This window comes from Parasteatoda tepidariorum, chromosome 1 (assembly GCF_982258835.1).
Source record: "Parasteatoda tepidariorum strain Cologne lab strain chromosome 1, Ptep-v5.0, whole genome shotgun sequence".
NCBI classification, from domain to species: Eukaryota; Metazoa; Arthropoda; class Arachnida; order Araneae; family Theridiidae; genus Parasteatoda; species Parasteatoda tepidariorum.
Window position 1 is genome coordinate 31,618,073 of NC_141755.1, and position 22,014 is coordinate 31,640,086.

At 26.3% G+C, this 22,014-nt stretch overlaps 1 protein-coding gene across 1 annotated transcript; it reads left to right on the plus strand.

The window, feature by feature from the left end:
• The first annotated feature begins 20 nt into the window (after positions 1-20).
• Sec61alpha (SEC61 translocon subunit alpha) lies at positions 21-21,600 on the plus strand. Its single transcript, XM_016052301.4, has 12 exons — positions 21-230; positions 1,641-1,708; positions 3,350-3,415; positions 4,077-4,287; positions 8,300-8,409; positions 8,968-9,121; positions 10,424-10,584; positions 11,071-11,211; positions 12,981-13,037; positions 14,402-14,593; positions 18,646-18,793; positions 21,371-21,600. Exons 1-12 carry the CDS (start codon positions 224-226, stop codon positions 21,484-21,486), a joined length of 1,431 nt encoding a protein of 476 aa, XP_015907787.1. The 5' UTR covers positions 21-223; the 3' UTR covers positions 21,487-21,600.
• Positions 21,601-22,014: the final 414 nt, after the last annotated feature.

Below are 22,014 nucleotides of genomic sequence, written 5' to 3' on the forward strand. Positions count from 1 at the left end.
AGTTTTCTTTCCTAACAGCCGCTTTTCATCGTGATGTGGCAGGGCACAAGATACTGAAATTTTTGTTGGTAGTTGATAAAAGGTTACAAATAAGCAACTTTGACACGTGTTAAGAGTTTTTCAATTAGTAAATGTATAAATTTTTTTAGAGTTAATGTATAGATTTTTTTAAAAATAGATCTTATTTGATAATTTATTATAGAAACGATCAAGAAACATCAAAATGGGAAGTAAGTGTTTCTATCTTTGCTATGTTTTCAGTTCTGTGTATTTCCACAATCGAAAGAGATATACATTCTGTGAGATATACGACTATAGAAAGAGATTACAAATTTAACATTCCTATTAACAACTGCTAATCATTTAATTGCTAACATTAAGTTATCATTGTTGTGCTACTTGTCATGATCAAGTACAATATTACAATTTCTTTGTGTACTTATGTATCTTGAGCCATTGATTAGTTAATAAAAAGACTTCTTTAAAAATTGCTTTTGCTTTAAGATGTTTTTTTCCCAATACAAATGTTAATCTTGTCCTGTGATCCTTATTCTTAGTTAGATCATGATCTGATTTTGTTAGGTGTGATGTGCCACATAATCACTTGTTTTTACTTTAAATATTATCGCAGTTTTTTGTAATTCCCTTAAAAAGTTTCATTTAAATTTTTAAATTAATAAGATTCTAAGAAATTATATATAACCATACGATTTATATTAAGATTGTTGAATTTTAAACTCGGATTTAAAAGTAGAGTTAACTTAGGATCATCAAAGGTCAGACGGCGCTGAAATATTACCAAAATTTAAGTATTAAAGAACCCCACATATCTGCAAAGTACAATTTGCTTTTATTGATAACAATTGTCAAAATAAAATTTAATGTAAGTATTAGGAAAATGTAAACAAACAGGTTAACACAATCTTTTTAATTATAACTAATTCTAAAATGGTTAATATTTAAAAAATACAATCGAAAATTATTTCTTTACAAAAGTAATTTATTAAAAATGGATTTTCACAATAATAATAAACCTTGCCTGATTTTTAAAATTGCACTGTAGATTTAAAAAAAGCAATGATATTTAAAATAAGTGGTTATAAAAGTACACTATTACTACATTTTGTAGTTTTAAATTTTATATTAAATATCAAACTACGTTAAATAATACAGTAATAGGTTACTTATTATCATAATGACATCATGTTTCAATCTTTCTGATACTTTTGAATGAATCTTACCTTTGAATGTATTCACTTTTTTAAATAATCTTTTAATATAACCTTTCAATTTAAATATAATTTTTGAAATATAATCTTTCTGATACTTTTGAATGTAACTTACCTTTGAATGAATCTTACCTCTGAATGTATTCACTTTTTTAAAACATTACAAATAATATTAATTTTATTTTGCGAAGAAGATAACAGAATATTTAAGTTAACAGCAAATCAGCAATATTATATCGCTAAGCAATGTTAATTATTTATATAAATTTTCTAGTTTAAAATTTAAAAAATTGGTTTAAATCAATTTTAAAAATAATTTTGTTTTATATATTTGCTGTACTTTTATCTGTTTTTATTACTCTCTTATTGATATTTAATTATTGATGTTTTTTTTCCCCTACCTTGTTTCAGTTAAGTTTTTGGAGGTTATAAAGCCATTCTGTGGCATTTTACCTGAAGTAGCTAAACCTGAAAGAAAAGTAAGTTTTTAATTTAAATTTGATTTATAACTTCATTTATTTGTTTTTTCTTTATATATTTTTTAGGTAGGTGATATTAATTGTAGTTAGCTATTCTATCAAAATTATACGTTAATGATTTTTTGAAAATATTTTGTCGAAATAACCAATGGTTTCCTTACAGATTTATGGGATTCAAAGAGAAATCTATAATTTAATGACTTTAAATAGTACATTTTACTGATCAGGGGTCTGTCTAGGTTTTTCTGAGAAGTACCTATTTTGTGAAAAATTAAAAATTATAATAAAAAATCAAACACAAAAATATGGATTTATTGTTTCTTAAGGGATGCAAAAATAAAATTTTAAGAAAAAGTATTTTTTGAAACTATTGTTATTCATAAAGTTGAATTTGTGAAGGTACCGCTAAACGGTAGTAAATGTGGCCTGGACAGATCCGTACTGACGTCTGATAGTTACAGCTAAAGAATGTTGAATCTTGCTGGAAATTGTTGACAGTACAACTTTCCTTCAAATAATATCATATGTACAATAGGGAACCGATTATCTGGAATGTTCGGGACAATTGCTATTCCGGATAACTGATTTTTAAGGTATTCTAAATCGCTACAAAAAGTAGTTTTTATTGTTAAACCCAACTAAAGAAAATAAATATTTGGAAATAATCTTAAAAATAAGAAAAAACGATGAAGTAATACACTAATGATTATTTCCAAAATGATGGTAAGGTAACATCTTCAAAAAAAGAAAGAAAAATCGTAAAATCTTATGAGGAAAAAAAATTTAAAAAAAAAAATGGCGAGAAAATTTATCGAATTTCGTTCCGGTTTTTTGGTTTTCCGGTTTTCTGATAACGGGTTCTGTACTGTACTTGTTTTTCTTGGATTATTTCTTTTTCAGATCTCAGTATTTTCTAGTAATGTCATGATTTTTGACTGCTGTTGGGTATCTAGCCTATTTTACATTCAGTTAAGCAGACTTACTAATTTTTTTTACTTAGCAACTTTGAGTTTTTTTAAAATTAATAGCACCATGTATGACTGTATGAATGAAACAGTTGGCAACAAATGAGACAAGGTTTTTATTTATAGTAATCAATCTGCTGCACGCAACATGTTATTCTATGCAATAATATATATAAATTATGTTATGTGTTAAAATATGGAAAATTTGCTATCAGCTTTTTTCTTTCTTTTATAAAACAGTCATATTACACAGTTATAGCCTACTATTAATCATTTTTATAAAATTATCTGTCTGATACTTTTATATATAAATATTTCAAAAAATTTTGTGCTTCATACTTTCCTCTTTTCTGATTCTAGATTGTGTGCCTTTTTAATTGTTTTTTTTTTTAGAGCAGCCATTAGATATTCAATTATTCCCTTCAAAATACAAAAGTGTAATCAGCTGAAATCAGAACACACCACTTTTTATTGTTGCTTTGATTGAATTTAGCATTTGATTGAATATAAGTATAAAAAGATAACCTCTTTAATTTATACAAATGAATTTTTTTGGCTGCAAGAATTTTTCCTAATTTATAATTGATTGTTTGTGTGTATCCTAAATACTTTTTATGATTGATTTTTATTTAATGCAAAGCATTTTCTTATGTTTGTTTGTTCTATTCTTTTCTAGATTCAGTTTCGAGAAAAAGTTCTATGGACTGCCATAACCTTATTTATTTTTCTTGTGTGTTGTCAGGTGAGAAATTTTAATCTTTAAATTGTTTTTAAGATATCTTTGTTTTGCTGCTGCTAAATAGATAAAAATGACTAATTTTTCTTCTATGTTTATTAAATAGTAAGACATATTATGGCAGTAAAATTTTTTTTCTGAAATGAAAGAGAATAAGTTTTCTTTTATTTATGTAAGAATCTGTATTTTCATAAGTAAATTTATAATTTCTGTTATGTTTTTTCTCGCATAAGGTTTCTATACAATTAATATATTTAATTAATTTTCATATTTATTTTATTCATTTTTCGTATAATTTAGCTTTTCAGTTTTTTAATATATTGGGAAAATTATTTTAATCTAACATAATAGTATAAAATTCATTTTTCAAATTTATTTAAATATTTTAGTGTTTTTTCATAGTCTCTAATATAAAAAGAATTATAAATTTTGAATTTTTAAAATTTGAATGAATAAAAAATGTAAGCCACACTTGCTCTGGGCTGTAAGATTAAAGTTGTAGGTTTTTGAGTTCTCGTTTCTTTTCTTTTCTTCATTTGTTCTCTTGAAAAGTCTTATTTTCTCTAGACTTTTATGTATTTTCTTTTTGGACTTATCTAAAATATTTTCTATTTTAGTCACTATTTTCTTTTAACTACTAATTTTATTTTTTATTTTTATTTTTTAGATTCCTTTGTTTGGAATCATGTCATCAGATTCTGCAGATCCTTTTTATTGGATGCGTGTTATTCTAGCTTCAAATAGAGGTACACTAATGGAACTTGGTATATCACCCATTGTAACATCTGGTCTTATTATGCAACTTCTGGCTGGTGCAAAAATAATCGAAGTCGGTGACACTCCTAAAGATAGAGCCTTATTTAATGGAGCTCAGAAATGTAATTATTATATATGCTCTTTTTTTATTTAATGTTTTTGTTTTTGCAGAGTTCTCCCTAGGAATAAAAAAAAACCTTCCTTACAGAAAAGTGCATTTTGAGTTCTAAAAGGCCACTCAACACTGTAAAAATTTATTGAATGAGTAATATTATGTAATAGCTGAATTTGATTCTCAGCAGTTTTTAAATTATCCTCTTATACTATTTTATGTGTGGATTTCAAAAAGTAATACTCACTAATTATCGACTTCAGAGAAAAATTTGTAGTGTATAAAAATATTTAAAGACATCCTAAAAGACAATTGCTGCGCACAAATTTTTTCCAAAAACAGTAAACTAAAAAAAAAAAAGCATTTATTTAAAAACAACTTGAAGGTTTTTTCTATAATTTAAACTGAAAATTATGAGACAATTAAAATTTTAAAGTGCATTTTTATTTGAAAAAAATTTTAAAATTTGAAATTGTTTGAAAAATTTATTAATATACTCACACTTTCCCCCCAAAACAGAAACTTATAAAATTTTAACCAGCTGAGAATAATACTAATAACATAAATATTTATAATAGTTATCAGAATTAAACATATAAACACAGATGATTTTACCAGTGTAATTATTATTTAAACAGTGAATTAATTTTTTTAATGGATTATAAATAAAAAGTAGTGATTTTAAGGGATGGCAGAAAATGTTTTATAGTTTTTAATTTATAGCTATCAATTATGTATCTGCACCCATTTTTTTAGATTTTTAATCTTAAGGTATTTTGGAGAAAAGAAATAAGTCATGTTCTTATAGTAAGAAAATGCAGTGTGTTTATTGTTTCGTTTTTTATATATATGTCTGTTCAGAAGTGTTAAATAATAGTTTTGTGTATATCTATTGCTATATTTTTATGAAATTTACAGCAGACTGGCAATAAAACTGTTGCCTGGGAGATAAACATTTGATATATATCAGTTTTTTTATTTTTGAAATGCATGTTTTTTGTTTAAAACTTCAAATTTCATAGGTTTGCAATACTTAATTCCGTTTTCACCATCGGGTGTAGGCACAGCAAATCAGTTGCCTGGGAAATAACGTTTGATATAGATCTGCAGTTATTTATGAAATGCATGTTTTTTTATCAAAAAATTACTGCTATACAAGTGAACTTAGAGTTCAATATGGTTGCAATATTTGATTCCACTTTAGTCTTGTGATGAAAATGGCAACAATAAAAATGTGCCAAAAGTTGTTGACGAGAAAAAAATTGCCAAATACACTGATTTGTTGTGCAGATGCATAGCAAATCAGTTCCAAAATTTACTTATTACATTTCTTAGATTTTTGTAAACTAAGAAAAAAATGCAAATTAAGCCATATATGAATAAAAATGTACTATGCTCTATACAATGCATTAAATGTTAAAACTTCATAGGATTTCATAGTCTATCTTAAATAAAGATTTGCCTATAAAAATAAGAATTTTTTATCAACCACAATGATTGAGTTCTGATTACAATAGTTTAGTTCAGAGGTTGGTTAAAAGTATGGCTCTCTTATTAATATTTTTCTATTTTACCTGTTTCACGATATATCTGCTACTAACTACGTTAGAAAAATTACCTTTGCACCTTTTTATGAAACTTGCTTAGTTAAAGAGTTTCAGGCAGAAATATTTTTTAACTTCATCAATTATTTCTGGAAATTGAAATTAAAAATAAGACTTTTAAATTTAGAAATTATTTTAAAATTACGTAAAAAAATTAAATTTTTTTATTTTTAAATTAAGTAATAGATAATTCAAAATATATTTTCCTTGAAGTTGATTTTAGAATAACAATAAAAGGTTCATATTTTTGCCATGTCTCTTGACTAAACTGTGGAACATATCTTCTAGATTGTGTTTACTTCTATTAATTGAGGTCAAAATTTTCAATCTGTTGGAAACCTATTAAAGAAAAAAATTCACTTAGAAAAAATACTTGTCTGTACCTTATGGTGTAACTTAAATTAACGTGTTTAATGATATTATATTTTTTCAATCGTGATGACTAAGACTGGGCGATATTAGAAATTATATATCGTGATGCATCGTCAGTTTTGCATCGCGATATAGCATTTTTGAATTTCATTTACTTGTAAGGCACAGAAAGTCAGATTTCTATCAAAACTTCATACTCAGATTGATTTCAATCAATTTATAAATTTGAAGGTATATATGTTTTGCTTAAGAAAGCTATTAAATAAATTGACTACAATGTTCAAATCTTACTTAAAATATTTATTGAAATATTTGTTTAGAAATTCATAACACGCGTAAAACAAAGTGCTAAAAACTTTTTTTAAAGCGTTTTTTACAAATTAATATTTTCTTGTACTATTATGCATAAATAATTACATAATTATTAAGTTTGATCGTAATGATCAATTTCTAAATGAAACGTTAAAAATTAACGTTAAATGTTTAAAACAAAGTGCTAAATAAATTTTAGAATAAAAAAAACACTTTTAAAGAACTCTTTTTTTTTTCATTTCAGTCATTATAGTTCTATTATAGTTCATTTACGTCACACTAGAGCTGCACAATGGGCTATTGGCGACGGTCTGGGAAACATCCCTGAGGATGATCCGAAGACATGCCATCACAATTTTGATCCTCTGCAGATGGGATGGCACCCCCGCTTCGGTAGCTCGACGACCTGCAAGCGAAGTCAAGCACTTTACGGTAGAACAGTTTAACGAGGACTAATACCACACACCCTCAGTCCCTAACCAGACTGATCTAAGTGGTCACTCACCCGCACACCGACCGCAGCCAGTGATGCTTGACTTCGGTGATCTGCAGGGAACCGTGTCTTAATGATCAGTGCACAGCGGGACCTTATCATTTCAGATAAATAATTAAATTAAATTAAATAATGACCGAATTATGAACGAAAAACAAAGTAAGATATAATTACTTAATAATAAAAAAAATTGTGATATTCGATAATATATTTAGCTAATTAACAAATAATATGAAAAGAATATTTTTTAAAAAAAATACTAATAAAACGAAGTGCTAAATGATTTTTAAAATATGAATAAAATATGCAAACCTTCCAAATTTTTAGTTGATTGACTTATGTTCAAATCCAAATGACAAAAATAAATTTTGTTTTAACTTTATTTCTAAAAATAAAAACAACAAGATTTATAAATTTAAAATCAGTAATAAAAACTCATTAAATTATTAGAAGTTTCATCCAAAAAGTTTTTAATAAATTAAAAGAAAGTAAAAAAATAGCCTAACAAATTCAATTCTTTATGGGTGCCTAAATTAGATTGCCGATAATTTTCATTAAAAATGAAAAGTTTTTTTAAAAAAAACTTATCTAATTAATGAAGAAACTCTTCTTTATGTATTCTTTTCAATAATAGATTGCCTTCAGAACAAGGTAACATCGGCGATCACGAAGTTAGTCCCACTGAAAATAATCTACAAGAAAAGACGCGACAAAGAAAAAAAAAGCTAAGAGGTGCGAAAAGGAACATGCGATATAACGATGTGTGTTCTCAAAACTCTGATTCTGATTCTACAGCTCACCAATCAAGGCCATTTCAAAATAACGAAACAAACATCGTCTTCCACAGCACGAGTCGACATCGGAACGTAAGAGAAGAGTCTTATATCGTTTGGCGCTCGTTGTCTTTACTCGACGGCTTAAATCAGATTTCTGATGCATCTCCTTGAATGAAAGTCACTGTATCGTCTTGCCGATATATGCGTTAAATCGATATGTCTCGATACATCGATTTATAGCCCTGTCCTAGTGATGACCTTATTTTAATCACTAAAAATTTGATCATAATTTGGGTGTAAAAATTTTTCTTCTACTTTGCACACTATACAAGAAAAATAAATTATTTTAAAATTTTGATTTAGTGCAAGCTAAAAGTTAAATTTAATTGATCTTCATGCTAATCATTTCAAAATATGCATTTGAAGTTTCTGAATTAAGTGTAATTATTTCTTTTTATTTTTTAGTATTTGGTATGGTAATCACAATTGGACAAGCCATTGTGTATGTGATGACTGGAATGTATGGTGATCCTGCTGATATTGGTGCTGGTGTTTGTATTCTGATCATTATCCAGGTATGAAAAGTTTATGTAATTGTAAATCTTAATTTAGTATATATTGCAAGGTCTGATTTAGTGTGATCTCTGGCAATAACGAGGCTATGGTACAGCAACCGAAAAATGAGAAATATTTAAGTCAATGACCAGCAAAGATATTGCTATACTAGTTATTGACCAGATTCTTTCTTCCATTGACTATGTCTACTTGTATGTTCTACATAAATTTTTTTGTGAATTACGCCATTTATATTTATTGTTGCATCCACTTTAATTCTAAACTTTTTGTTGCATTTGAAAACAGTTTTTGTCGATCAAAATTCTGATTGGGAACATTTAGAAACCATTTTTAAAAAATTACACTTTGTCAATTTTAAAACATTAACAATGTGTCAGTTAATGTTGATGACTTTGATGAAAAATTTATTTTCTAGTTTTTTCTTTCGCATTACAGTACTCTTGCAGTATTAAATTTTCTCAGTTCCTTTAATTTTCTTTATAAATGAGCTCATTATTATACAGTTGTATGTATATGTGTGTAGAAGCAAAAAATGTTGATTATAAATTTTTTTCCAGTTATTTGTTGCTGGCTTAATTGTCTTGTTGCTTGATGAGTTGTTGCAGAAAGGATATGGATTAGGTTCTGGAATCTCCTTATTTATTGCCACAAATATCTGTGAGACAATTGTCTGGAAGGCTTTCAGTCCTGCCACTGTAAATACTGGAAGAGGTATGAAATTCAATGAAAATTGATCTATGCATTAATCTGGTAAATGGACTGTTGAGTTGGTTTTAATTAAAAAAGAATTTAAATTTTTTTCCAATTAATAACATGCTTAGGGTGTAGTAGCTATGTAATTTGACTTCTTCAAAATTTTTAAAAACTTTTAAAAAGTTCATAGTTTAAATAAAACTGTTTTATAGCCATTGAAAAATTAATTTTTCATTCTAGAATCTTTTTTAAACAGATTTTTTCTTAAAATGCAATAAAAGCCCGACTATCAAGTAACTGGATGTTCAGAAATGCAAAGATTTAGTTTAAAAAATGTGCCACATTATTGCTGAACCAGAACTGCACAAACTCAAACACAGTATTATAATAGTCCAAATTTAAGAGAGTATTAATTTTTATGCTCAGTATAAGAAGGGAGTCAATCTGTGACTAACTCGATATACTGAAAAGTTGTGGATTATACATCCTCTTTATTTAAAACTGTCTTTTTTTAGAACTTGACAGAATAAATTTAATATTCTGTATTTACTACCTGTTTATATTTGTACTTATTTACACTTAAGTTTTTTAAAAAAGATTTCTATTTTTTATAATATTTCTTTGAAATGTTGTAGTAGTTGAAGACGTTGAACTATTATGATACTGGCAAAAATTCTTTACCCAAAATGTTTCAAAATTTATATAAACTTATCAAAATAAAGTTTATATTGTTAGATTGTTGAAGATTGGAATTAGATTTTTCAACCTAGTTTAGTTTATTAGTGTCCATTCACTAATTAATTTGTAAAGTTTTATAAACTGTTTTAAGTCTGAGTCATAGTTGAACTAAGGCTTCTATGACCAGTTTTGCTATTTAAGTAATTTATAATATATTTTTGTTTTAGTTTAATCTTATTTGTTTTTAATATTTATTTTACTATTTATCTTATTTGTTACTAGCATTAATATTTGTTATTTTATTATTTCAAATGTTAGATTTTCTGCTCTATTTCTCAATAAGTAATAAGTTCTTTCACTTATAAAAACTTGCTTTAAGTTATTATATAGAATTAAATTCTGTACTTCACTCTCACGGTTTTATAAATTCTACACTTTACATCTTAGCATTTAAACAAAAATATTGATAGCTTAAATTTGCTACCCACAAGATTCTTAATTTTTTTTTCCAAATGCCTTTTAAGTATTCTAATTTCTTTTTTTAGTATATTAGTGTCTTGCCTTTATATAGAAATAAATATCGAAACTTAAATTTACTTGTATTGATTGATTACATATTTATTTTCTTTAATGTTTTTACAGGAACTGAATTTGAAGGTGCTATCATTGCCTTATTTCACCTTCTTGCAACCCGTACAGATAAAGTAAGAGCTCTGAGAGAAGCATTTTACCGTCAGAATCTACCTAACTTGATGAATTTGTTAGCAACAGTCCTAGTTTTTGCGATAGTAATATATTTCCAGGTACAAATCTTTATTTTGTTTTGTTCACATGTTTATTATTTTTATAAGTAGTTGTATTAATCTTTTTAAGATAAAAGCATAGAAAAAGGATGTTTAAATCATTGCTTGTGAAATATTGGATTCAAATATTGAATATAAGATTAAAAAAATGTGCCATTTCAGCCTTATTAGCAAATTTTAACTATTTTATTATTTTATGACTAATATAATACAAGTGCCGATGAATGGTTACTTGGTGCACATTCTATATTAGAAAACCTCTGACAATAAACGTTTGTTTACTTGTAGAATAGCTTTTAAAACTATTAATTAATTTTTAAGTTTTTTTAATAGTTTAATGAGTGATATATACTTATTTATAATTTTTTAGTTGTGTTCAGTGTCAAAATATGATTTATTTTATTTTTAATCTGTAATCAATTCAAATGAGCTAAAATGAAATTGCATTCCAAATACTCTTAACATGCTTCTGTTTCTATTTTAAAGGGTTTCAGAGTAGACTTACCAATCAAATCAGCACGTTATCGAGGACAGTACAGTTCCTACCCCATTAAGTTGTTTTACACTTCTAACATTCCAATTATTCTCCAATCTGCACTTGTTTCAAATCTCTATGTAATATCCCAGGTAAAACTCTTTCTATATTTAAAGTTTATACTCGTATATTTTTAATTTTATCTTGTATAGTAGGGGTGAACAACCTTTTGAGCTTAGGATGCCTTTTAACAGCAGGTTGACCAATGAAAAGCCACATGCCCAAGTATTGCGACATGTTGATGACAATTATGCTATTTTTTATATAGACATCAATGTTTTTAATTCTATTTTTTTTTTTATCTATTAGCTTCAATATATATATGCAAATATGTGCAAAAATTTAAATGCTTTCAAATACTAAAATTCATTCAAAACTCAAATACTAAACTGATATTTTTCAAAGGAAAGAAAAAATTAGTAGATTTTTCAATGTATATGATTTTTAAAGTTTTATCATATCACATTTCACGAAGGTTTTTTCACAAAGTAATTTAACTGTAATGTTCAAATAATAAAAGCGAAATAACTATTTTACTGAGCAAAGTAAATGCAATTTAAATATTTGATTTTATAGTTGCCTAAAATGATTTTAAAATAAACATTTAATAAATAGAATTAAAGATAAATAAGATAAATGTCAAAATAAGATGAAACATTTAGTTTAGACATATTGACATAGAACATATTTTTGACTTTAGGTCATTTATATTTAGTGAATTATAAGACATTTAACGAATATTTACAATTATAGGATTACGGGAATTTACAATTGTTACGAATATTTACAATTATAGTCGTTAATTTTAGACTGTTTTTTAAGCTATAAAAAGTTAGGAATAAAATTAAGAAACAATAAGCAGTTTTCTCACCTACTTTATAATTTCATATTTTTTTAATAATATTTTATTAAAAATAACAAGATTTTTCAAAAAATACATGGAAATTAGTGCCAACAACAGTAAAAAAAAAAGATTGTACAATAGTTTGAAGAAATTGGTACAAATAAATCAAGTGTTAAAAGTTCTTATTAAAATGCATAATTTGAAAGTCTTAATAATACAATGTTAAAAATATCGGGATTTTCACAACCATACATAGAAGTAGCAATAACTACCAAAAAGAAAAAGATCAAAAAATAACTTGCATTGATGATAAAATCTGCACAAGTAAAGCAAGTGATAGAAGTGATGCGTAATTCAAAGGTCTCATGCCGTTTTATTGTATTAAAAATAGTGGGATTTTCTAAACTATGATGGAAAGCATTGCAATAACTGCTGAAAGGACAGTAAAAAATCTTGGATTTGCGATGAAATCGGGACAAATTAAGCCCATTAAAAATTATTATAAAAATGCAGTATATATATATAATAATATGTTATTAAAAATACAGAGGAATTAAAAACTACATAGAAATCTGACAATAACTGCCTGAAACACCATGGAAATTCACTTGGACTAAATGGGCACAAATAAATTGCTTCCAAAAAAACTAGATTTCGAAATTTGCGTATCAGAATCCGTTGCAATAATCCTAAAAAAAAAAAAGAAAAAAAGTGATGTAAGAAAAAACTAACGTTTACAATGGAATCTGCTCGGTTTGAGTGATTAAAAATACTTGAAATGTACGATTCAAAATTTCCGACTATTTCGTTTTTGTTTTAAAGAAAGAAGAAAAAAAAATTACAATAATTTTTCATTATGTTCAAGTGCTTTCGCGAATAGCATTTCAACAACCAGTGGCCCACATCTGGCGCAATAGCTTCAGGTTGTGCACCTCTATCTATAAGTTAACTGTTTGTTGTTTTACTATTTTTGTAATTAAAAATATTCATAAACAAATTTATGCATTTCAATTATAGATGCTTGCTGTCAAATTTAGTGGAAACTTCCTAGTTAACCTATTAGGAGTCTGGGCAGTAAGTGTTTTTCTTTTCACTTTATTGTTACTGATTTAGTTTATTTTTAATTTATTCTTTTATCAGGCATGAAAGTTTTCAGCTTTTACTCTGAATTCAGCTTTTTTTCAAAGCTTTTTAAGCTCCATACATTTATTAATTTCATAATGTTTGATTGCGTTTATGTTGAATTCAGCTTTTTTTGCTAACTGGTACTTTCATCCCTGTTTTATTTAACTTTTATTTATTAATATGTAGAAATATTTATTGAATTTTTGTCCAATTCTTAGAATTTGTAGTTGAACAAAAGTGGAACTTTTGCGATATTTAGCTATTTTAATTAATGAAAAAGTTTATAAAATTCAGCATAAAATTTTAATATTGCAATTAAGTATTATTGTGTCAATTGACAAACTTTGTTTTATTTTGTGATAAGTTGTGATCTTTGTGAATATTTTTAGATAAGGTTTTAAACTCAAATCACATTTGGGAATAAAAGAAATTAATTTTGGAAAATATAATACAGTACAGAACCCCTTATCCGGAAATCAGAGAACCGGAAAACCAAATAACCGGAACGAAATTCGATAAATTTTCCCGCCATTTTTGAAAAAACAAATGTTTTTCTCCTCATAAGATTTCAAGATTTTTCTTTCTTTTTTGAAAGATGTTTACCTTACCATCATTTTGGAAACAATCATTAGTGTATTACTTCATCGTTTTTTCTTCTTTTCAAGATTATTTCCAAATATATTTTTTTAGTTGAATTTGACAATAAAAAAAAACGGCTTTTGTAGCGATTCAGAAAACCGGAAAAATCAGTTATCCGGAATAGCGATGGTCCCGATCGTTCCGGATAATCGGTTCCCTACTGTATATTCAAATATTTTTGGATACTGTACTACTAGACACAGCAATAGCAAAAGGAAAGGATTTAATTAGGTTTGTTAAAGTAATACGAATGTCTTTCTGATGGATGATTGTTTCTCTTGGGTTTAAGTCTATGATAAATATTGAAATAAATTATTTTTTTTTTATTTGTCTCAAAATTTAACTTTACATATTCATGACACAAAATTTGTTTTAATTATTCGTATAGTAGATTAATGTGATGGCATAATTGATGCTTTGATATCATATTTTCTTATTTTATATGCCCCTTTTCAATTTTCGGAATTTCTCCTGCATTCTAATTTTTTGTACAAATTCATAAGAGGTTGCATTTTCCCACAAATACAAATTTTGTTGTGATGAACTACTAATCTTGCAAAATAGTCCAATGAGGTTTTTCTTCAAGTCACTTTTTAGTGTCTTAATTTCAAACATAATTTTAACTCTATTTTTTCTATTTTTATTGTGCTAAAGTATAATTTATATTTTTTAAGGATGTTGGTGGAGCTGGGCCTGCCAGAGCGTATCCTATTGGAGGTTTGTGTTATTACTTATCTCCACCAGAGAACTTAGCACATATTTTGGAAGACCCTGTTCATGCAGTGCTTTACATAGTTTTCATGTTGGGCTCATGTGCATTCTTCTCCAAGACCTGGATTGAAGTATCTGGATCTAGTGCAAAAGATGTAAGTACTTCTTACTCTGTGCATCATTTAATTTTGTTCTAAAAGTTAAGCTGAAATTGAGATAATTGACATTGAAAGTATCTAGTGTTAAATATCTGCAATGTTTTTCATTTTTGATTTTCAAACTTATTTTTGCAAGTTATCAAAACTTTGTTATATGAGATTTTAAAATTTCAATGATGTAATTTCCTTTGTTCTGAGCATATTAAATCAGGGTGGCCACCCACCTGGAAAACCTTGAAAACCTGGAATTATCAGGGAATTTTTTTATACTGGAAAAAACCTGGAAAAATCAGGGAAATATGGATAAAAACCTGGAAATGTTAAAGAAAAGCTGGAAATTTTTTCTTATATATTTTTTTAATTTCACTAATTTAAATTATTTGCTAATTTTCTTAATTTAAATTGTTTTATCCATTATACCCACATTTTTTAGACGGAAATGTATCTCCAAACAGTTAAAATATCATCTGTTTACTTTTCTTTCATCAAAATTTGCTCCATTATTACCCTGTTAAACTAGAATACAACATAAAATTCTCCCATGCAAATGTAGAAACCTTTGATCTCTATGCAGACTATGGGACTGTGCAATTTCGGAAAGGCAAAGATTATGGTGGATGTGGAAGACGGGGTTAGGATTCGGTTTTTAAATTCTGTCCGTGGGTTTGTTCGCACAATGATTCAAGTTTGTTTGCAATTGAGAGTGGTAATTTTTTATCTATTTTGACAAAATGAGTCAAAATGTTTTTGTATTTTTAACTCTATTAAATTCTCTAAAAATTAGTTGGTTAAAATTTAATAATAATGGATTTTATATTGCACTCTTTTTCTGAAAGCTTTTGAACTCCCATTCAAAGAAATCTGTAAATTATTTTTTCTCAGCAAACCAACCAATCACGCATTTCCCCCTATCACTAACAGCAATGTTTGTCGAAAAATTGTTATAATTCTTGCATTAATGCTAATTTTTTCTATTTCATTTTAACCTTTTATAGTATATTTTTATTTTGAAAAAAGTTTTTTTTAGAACTAACTATATATTAATATCAAATTTTACGGTTTTATTGATAAATATTAGTTTTTTGATTAAAAATTCGAATTGTATGGTTATCACAATATCGAAAGTTCGTAAATGTTGCTTGTATTCCAGAGATGATATTTCAAAACTATTCCTCTTTTTACCTAAAAAAGCTGACAATGACTATGGAATATATAGGAAACATATTAAATGATGTATATACATAAAATAAAATTTTTTTTATTCATATGTGTTTAGTCAGGAGAAGGGAAACGAAACTTAGTGTTTTAGTTCTGCACTGTACAAGATTCCAGTTGTTCAAACAAAAACAATTAACTATGCTAAACTAAAAAACTGTGTGTTTAGATTGGAATTCTTTAAATGTTTTGATTTCAAATAAGAATAAAAATCAAAAAGTATAAATTTTAAGGAATTTTATCTATTTTTTTCTTCTATAGAGTATAGAACTAAAAATTAGACAATTTTACATTTCTAACATTTATTTTTTTATACTGAATCTCTTAAAATAAAAATGCTATTTCAAAATACCATTATTTAAAAATTTCACTTGAGATATTGGTTTAAGGAAAATATGATCAGTGAATTTTATAAAAAGCACTGGTAAGATGAAATGCAGTATACAGTACAGCTTTATATTGAAATGTAATTACAGTGATTCACAAAAGTGTTGATACACTTATGACTTTCAATGAAATAAAACTATCCATTAATTAAAATGAATGTTTCAGAATGTATATTTAATGATAGAAAATGTGTTCTAATCTTAACAAAACTGAAATATTTTAAATGACAAGTTGAAATATTTTAAAAACAAAGGAAAAGTTTATTTTTAAGGAATCAATCATCAAAAAGTGACAAAAACTTTATCCCGCAAAAGTCATACACTTTTAAAGAAAAAACTCAGTCTATTAGTAAATCTAATTTTTCGTTAAATTAACATTTAGTGGAGTTTCCTTTAGCATCTACAATAGCTTTTAAAGGTTGAAAATACGTGTAACTAGTTTTTTTTTTTTTTTTTGTCAGGTGAAATTCGTGCAGAATATTTTTTTAAATTTTATAGGTAACTTTTACAACGCTCAATTGCAAATTTATGAATTTTTCCACAAAATTTATAAATTTAATCTCTGATATGAAGTCCTTCTTTTCAGCATTTTATCACATATTGCACAGTTCAATTGAATACAGTAAACTAATTTAACATATTCATTACTGATTTACCTCTTATGAAGACAAATAATCAAATTTGGTCTATTTTATTACGACCACAAGTCATTTTTAAATGATAAAATAAAATATTACGGAGTTAGCAAGCAAAAATTAAAATATAATTTTGCTATTATAGGTTTGATATTAAATTGCTAATAAAGAAATAAAAAATTAAATGAAAAATAATTAAATAAGAAAAGCAATTGACAATAATTTTAATTCTGAGATCCAAAACATTTAAATGTACGATGACTTTCGTGGGGTAACATTTTTGTTACTATTTAATTAAAAAATTAACTTTTGGCTTTTTTTTAAAAATATTCCGTGCAGTTTTGCTAAGAATAGATTATACATCTTATTTTCAAATACCAATTGTGAAATATTCATTTTAATTATTGAATTTTTATTTCCTATTTCAATCTAAGTTATAAGTGAGTGAGCACTTTTGGGAGTCACTGTAATTATTAAGAATTATTGATATATAATCACCTGAAACGGTTTTCTTTTCCTTAATGAAAATATATTAAACAATACTTATCCAAGGTTTTATTGGTTATTTTGTCATTTTGTCGGTGCACTTTGAGCAAATACTACTTAAAGTAGCACATTAAATTCAATAAAAACAATTAAAATTATTCAATAAAAACAATATATTCTGCAAGCTAAACATATTTTCTCCATGTCTTAATTTTTTAAAAATTAATGTTGTACCAGAACATTAAAAAATAATAAAAATATCATGTAAAAAAATAAAAAATTTTTTCAAGATATGTTTAAAAAAATGACATTTTGAATAAGATATTTTATTATGTTGACACTTTTCTTGTACACATCCTACACTTTATAAGAAAAAAGGAAAAAAACACAAACCTGGAAATTTTAAGATTTTTACCTGGAAAAATCTGGGAAATTTGAAATCTGTTTTGAGTGGCCAACCTATAAATTTAATTCAAATTAGATATAAAATGTTGAATAATAGTTTTACTTTTAGTAGGGCTTTTTCGCACTGAAATATTTTTTTATTCTCGTCTTTTTATATCGATTAGAATTTTTTTTTTTCTTCCATCGTAACCCTCCTCGATCTTTATCTTTCTAAAGTAATAGAGTAGATTAAAGAAATTTTTTACATTTTCATTTAGACTGTTCCCTTTTTGTTGAAATAAGAAACTGCAACCATTTTTTTGCAGTAATGCTTTCTGAAAAAAATTTAAATGCTTAAAATTTGCAAATGACCAGTATTAGATGTCAATTATATATCATATTTTCTGTAATAATGCAGGATTTATATAAAACAATGAATTTTTTCTTTATAGAAATGTCCTAATATATTGCTTTAAAGGTTTTAACTGAATTTGTGCAGAAAGCATATAAAATCAAATAACTAATTTGTATGTTCTGCTACAAGTTAATAAAATTATAGCTTAGTTAACAAAATCAAGGTAACATAATTTTCACTTATACTTTTTGAGCCCTAGAAATGCAATGAAGGTTAGGGAGTTGTCTTATATGCCTTTCATACATTTAGACATGAAGATTTTTTATGGAACTTATAAATTAGGCTTACTTAAAAATGTACCTATTCTATAATATAGTTGAAAATTCAAGAAAGTAATAGTGTTATAGCGTGATTGAAGTTTGGAGATTTTGTAGCATACCATATATTCACCATTTTTTAATTAAAAATAGGAGATGGAACCACAAGTCTACTTAAACACATTCTTGAAAATGCAGTAAATATGTATAAATTGTACTTCCTATAACAATCCACTAAGGAACTTTCAATACATTATTTTCTTTAATATAGGTTGCCAAAACTTTGAAAGAACAGCAAATGGTAATGAGAGGCCACAGAGAAAAATCAATGATTCATGAATTGAATCGATACATTCCAACTGCAGCTGCCTTTGGAGGATTATGTATTGGTGCACTATCTGTTCTTGCAGATTTTCTTGGTGAGTCCTTTCTATTTTCAGTGCTTAAATCTTTTTTTTTTTCTTAAAAAAATAGTGTTTTCTGGATATACAATGATTACGCCAAAATAACAATTTGTATGATTCCCTATTTCTGTAAATTTCGAGTTCAAGCAAAGCAATTACTTTTGATCTTAACATTGAAATGTTAAATTTTAAAATATGTCATTGTTATTAGTGTAAGTAATTATTGTAATGTACTTATAAATGCATTTCAATTTCAAAGATTCATGTTTAATGATTTGATCACATCTGTTGTTAGTTTTTAATTTTACTGACTTTTTTTTTTACGAAAAATATCTAGTATTGCTTTGATAAGAACATTTATAATAGTTTTTTTTGTCCTACTATAAAAGAAAAATACAGTATTAGACGACTATATCTTGTTCCTCATTAATCTGAAAAATGACAGAAATACTTTGGTGATCAATTGATATTATTCTATTTAGCTAAGCTTACTAATTTCATAAAATATGCTGTTTAATAGAGAATTAAGTGTATATTTACTCTAAAATGTGTATCAACTAAATGAAGCCATCTTGTTTTTTATTATTTTTTTTATATTTATTAATTTTTTTTTGTTGCCATAACTGGATGCAAGGAAAATCAAACAAATTCATTAAGGATATCTAAACACATATTAAGGGGGAACTCACTTCCTACTCTACCTGGTCAGGTCTTATTAACATAGGCTAAAAGATGTCAATTAAGTGAAAAAGGAGAGGAAATAAAGTGTCCCATCGAAATAAAGCTACTTCTGATCAGGGTTAGCAGGATATAAATTACTTGATTAAAATTGCAATTTGAATCACTTAATTTTTTTTGAACAAATCATTAATTTAGAAAATAAACTGATTTTTTTTTATAAAAAAAATCAATATTTTTGTTTAATAAATAATTATCAACCGTTTTAAAAAAGTTATTTTCTTTTAATAAATCATTAAGTCGAAAATATTTTTATAGATATGTTTAGGGTGTGATTTTTCTTAAAGTCTGATTTCATTGATAATGAATGTTTTAACAAGAAATAATGAAAAGGTAAATTTTTATATTTAAAAAAAATACTTCTAAATAAATTAAGTTAGAGACATATAAGAGAAGCGTTTAACTGTGAAATTATAATTTTTCATTATCATTGTGTAAAATAATTTGCTGGAAATTATGCACATTTATTATGCCCCATCAATTATACCTGTTAAGTTTTATGGTTATTTGAATACTTTAAGTGCTTTTAAAGCATATTAAATATGTACTTTTTACCAATATTGATGAAAAACTTGTTCTGTCCAGAAAAACTAAATTTTTTTTAATGTCATTAGAGCTACACTATTTTATTCTGCATTGGATATCGAACTATCAAACTGCCTCCCTGTCTTTAAAATTTTAGGATGTTTATCTTAAACAAAAATAACCATGATTTATTTCAATGATTAGTTATTAATAATTAAGAAAATAATTTTTAAAACATTTTAGTAAGAAATATTTAGAGTTAAAATTGTACAGTTAGAATGTTTTAGCTATATATTTTTTTCAAAATACTTTTTATACATTTTATTTGATCATTTGGCTAGTAAATATAAAAAAATCAGATTTGAATCAAAATGGATTTTTTTAAAACAAAATTTGAAAAGAAAAATTATGAATTCTGTCAATTTTGCTTCTTTTAATATCTAATATATGTCATGTGTATATGTATGACTTGAAATATATGATGTTATGTACTATTTATCCAACCCTGGAGGACATTAGCCTCAATATAATCCTAGGTTCCAATGATAGTAGACTTTAAATTCTGCCACAAACTGCTACTTTTGCTTGGTATATACAGTCTTGCTAAAGATAGCCCTCATGTTTTCTTGGGGCCACCAAGGACAAGCTATTCATGGCAAGCACTCTAACCAACACTATGAAGTTTTTGAAAAGTAAATTGAGGCAGAAAAAGAAGGAAAGTAAATTGCCCTGCTGGAAAATCTGACTAGGGCCTCCAATTTTCTCTGCAAATGGCACTAAATGGATTTTTTGAACTTTTGATTAGACTCCAGATTTTGACTCTAGAACTTTTTGATTAACGGTAGCTTCCCACACAATTAATGAGCCTTCACCTTGCTGTATAATGCCGAAATCCTCTTTTGTCATGCCATTGTAATATCACACACAACTTTCAACAGACATGTCAGATTAGCATAGAAATTTTTTCCTGCAGAAAATGAGGCAAAATACTGAATTTTTTACTAATTCTTGATGCGAAAATTGGTGAACTCTAGTTAAAATCAAATTGTTGTCGGTTGAAAATCACTAATTTCTTCCATAGTATGTAAAAATTAGAAATTTTCTATTTATTATCTAATTAATCAGTTATGGGATAAACATTTGTTAGAGAGTAAAATGGTTAGAGTTAGATGTACCCTACCTTCCTACTCATCTCTGTTTAATAATGCTGACTTCGGGGTATAAGTTATCCAGATTTCTAGTAGATATCAGTGGTCAAATCCCACCAACATCTTTTTTTGCTTGGATGTAGTCAAACATGATTCTAATTCTTTGTTATTATTTTTCTAGGCGCCATTGGAAGTGGTACTGGTATTTTACTAGCCGTCACCATCATTTACCAATACTTTGAAATCTTTGTAAAGGAGCAGAGTGAAATGGGAGGAATGAGCACGTTACTTTTCTAAATTGAACTTTATATTAAAATCATATTTCATTAGAAACAGTACATGCTGTACCTTTCATCTCACACGAAGAAGAATAAAAAACAATGAAAGTGTTGTCTTCTTTCAATAACGAAATCTCTCTTGTTGAATCATGTTTTTATATAAATGCTTTTGACCCAACTATTTGTGATTTCACAATTCATTCTAACACTTTGAAGTTTTCTCTTTTAATGTCATTGACGGAGAAGTATTTCTTACTTTGTTATGAATTTGTGGGTTGATTTTAAAAATGTTTTTTAAGTTATTGACAATATTAAAAGAGTGATTTTAGTAGCTCTTGCATGAAGGAAAATGAATTCATAAAATAAAAAGCAAAAACCTCACTTAGAGTGCCTTAAACTTTGAGTAAAGCTTTAATTTTAAACCATAGGCACTAGTTTACTGAAAAGAATTGTTTGAATTTTAAAATAAACAAATACTTAAAATATTTTGAAAAAATTACGTAATTTTTTAAAAGGCTAAGTTGACCTGGATAAAAACATTGGAATC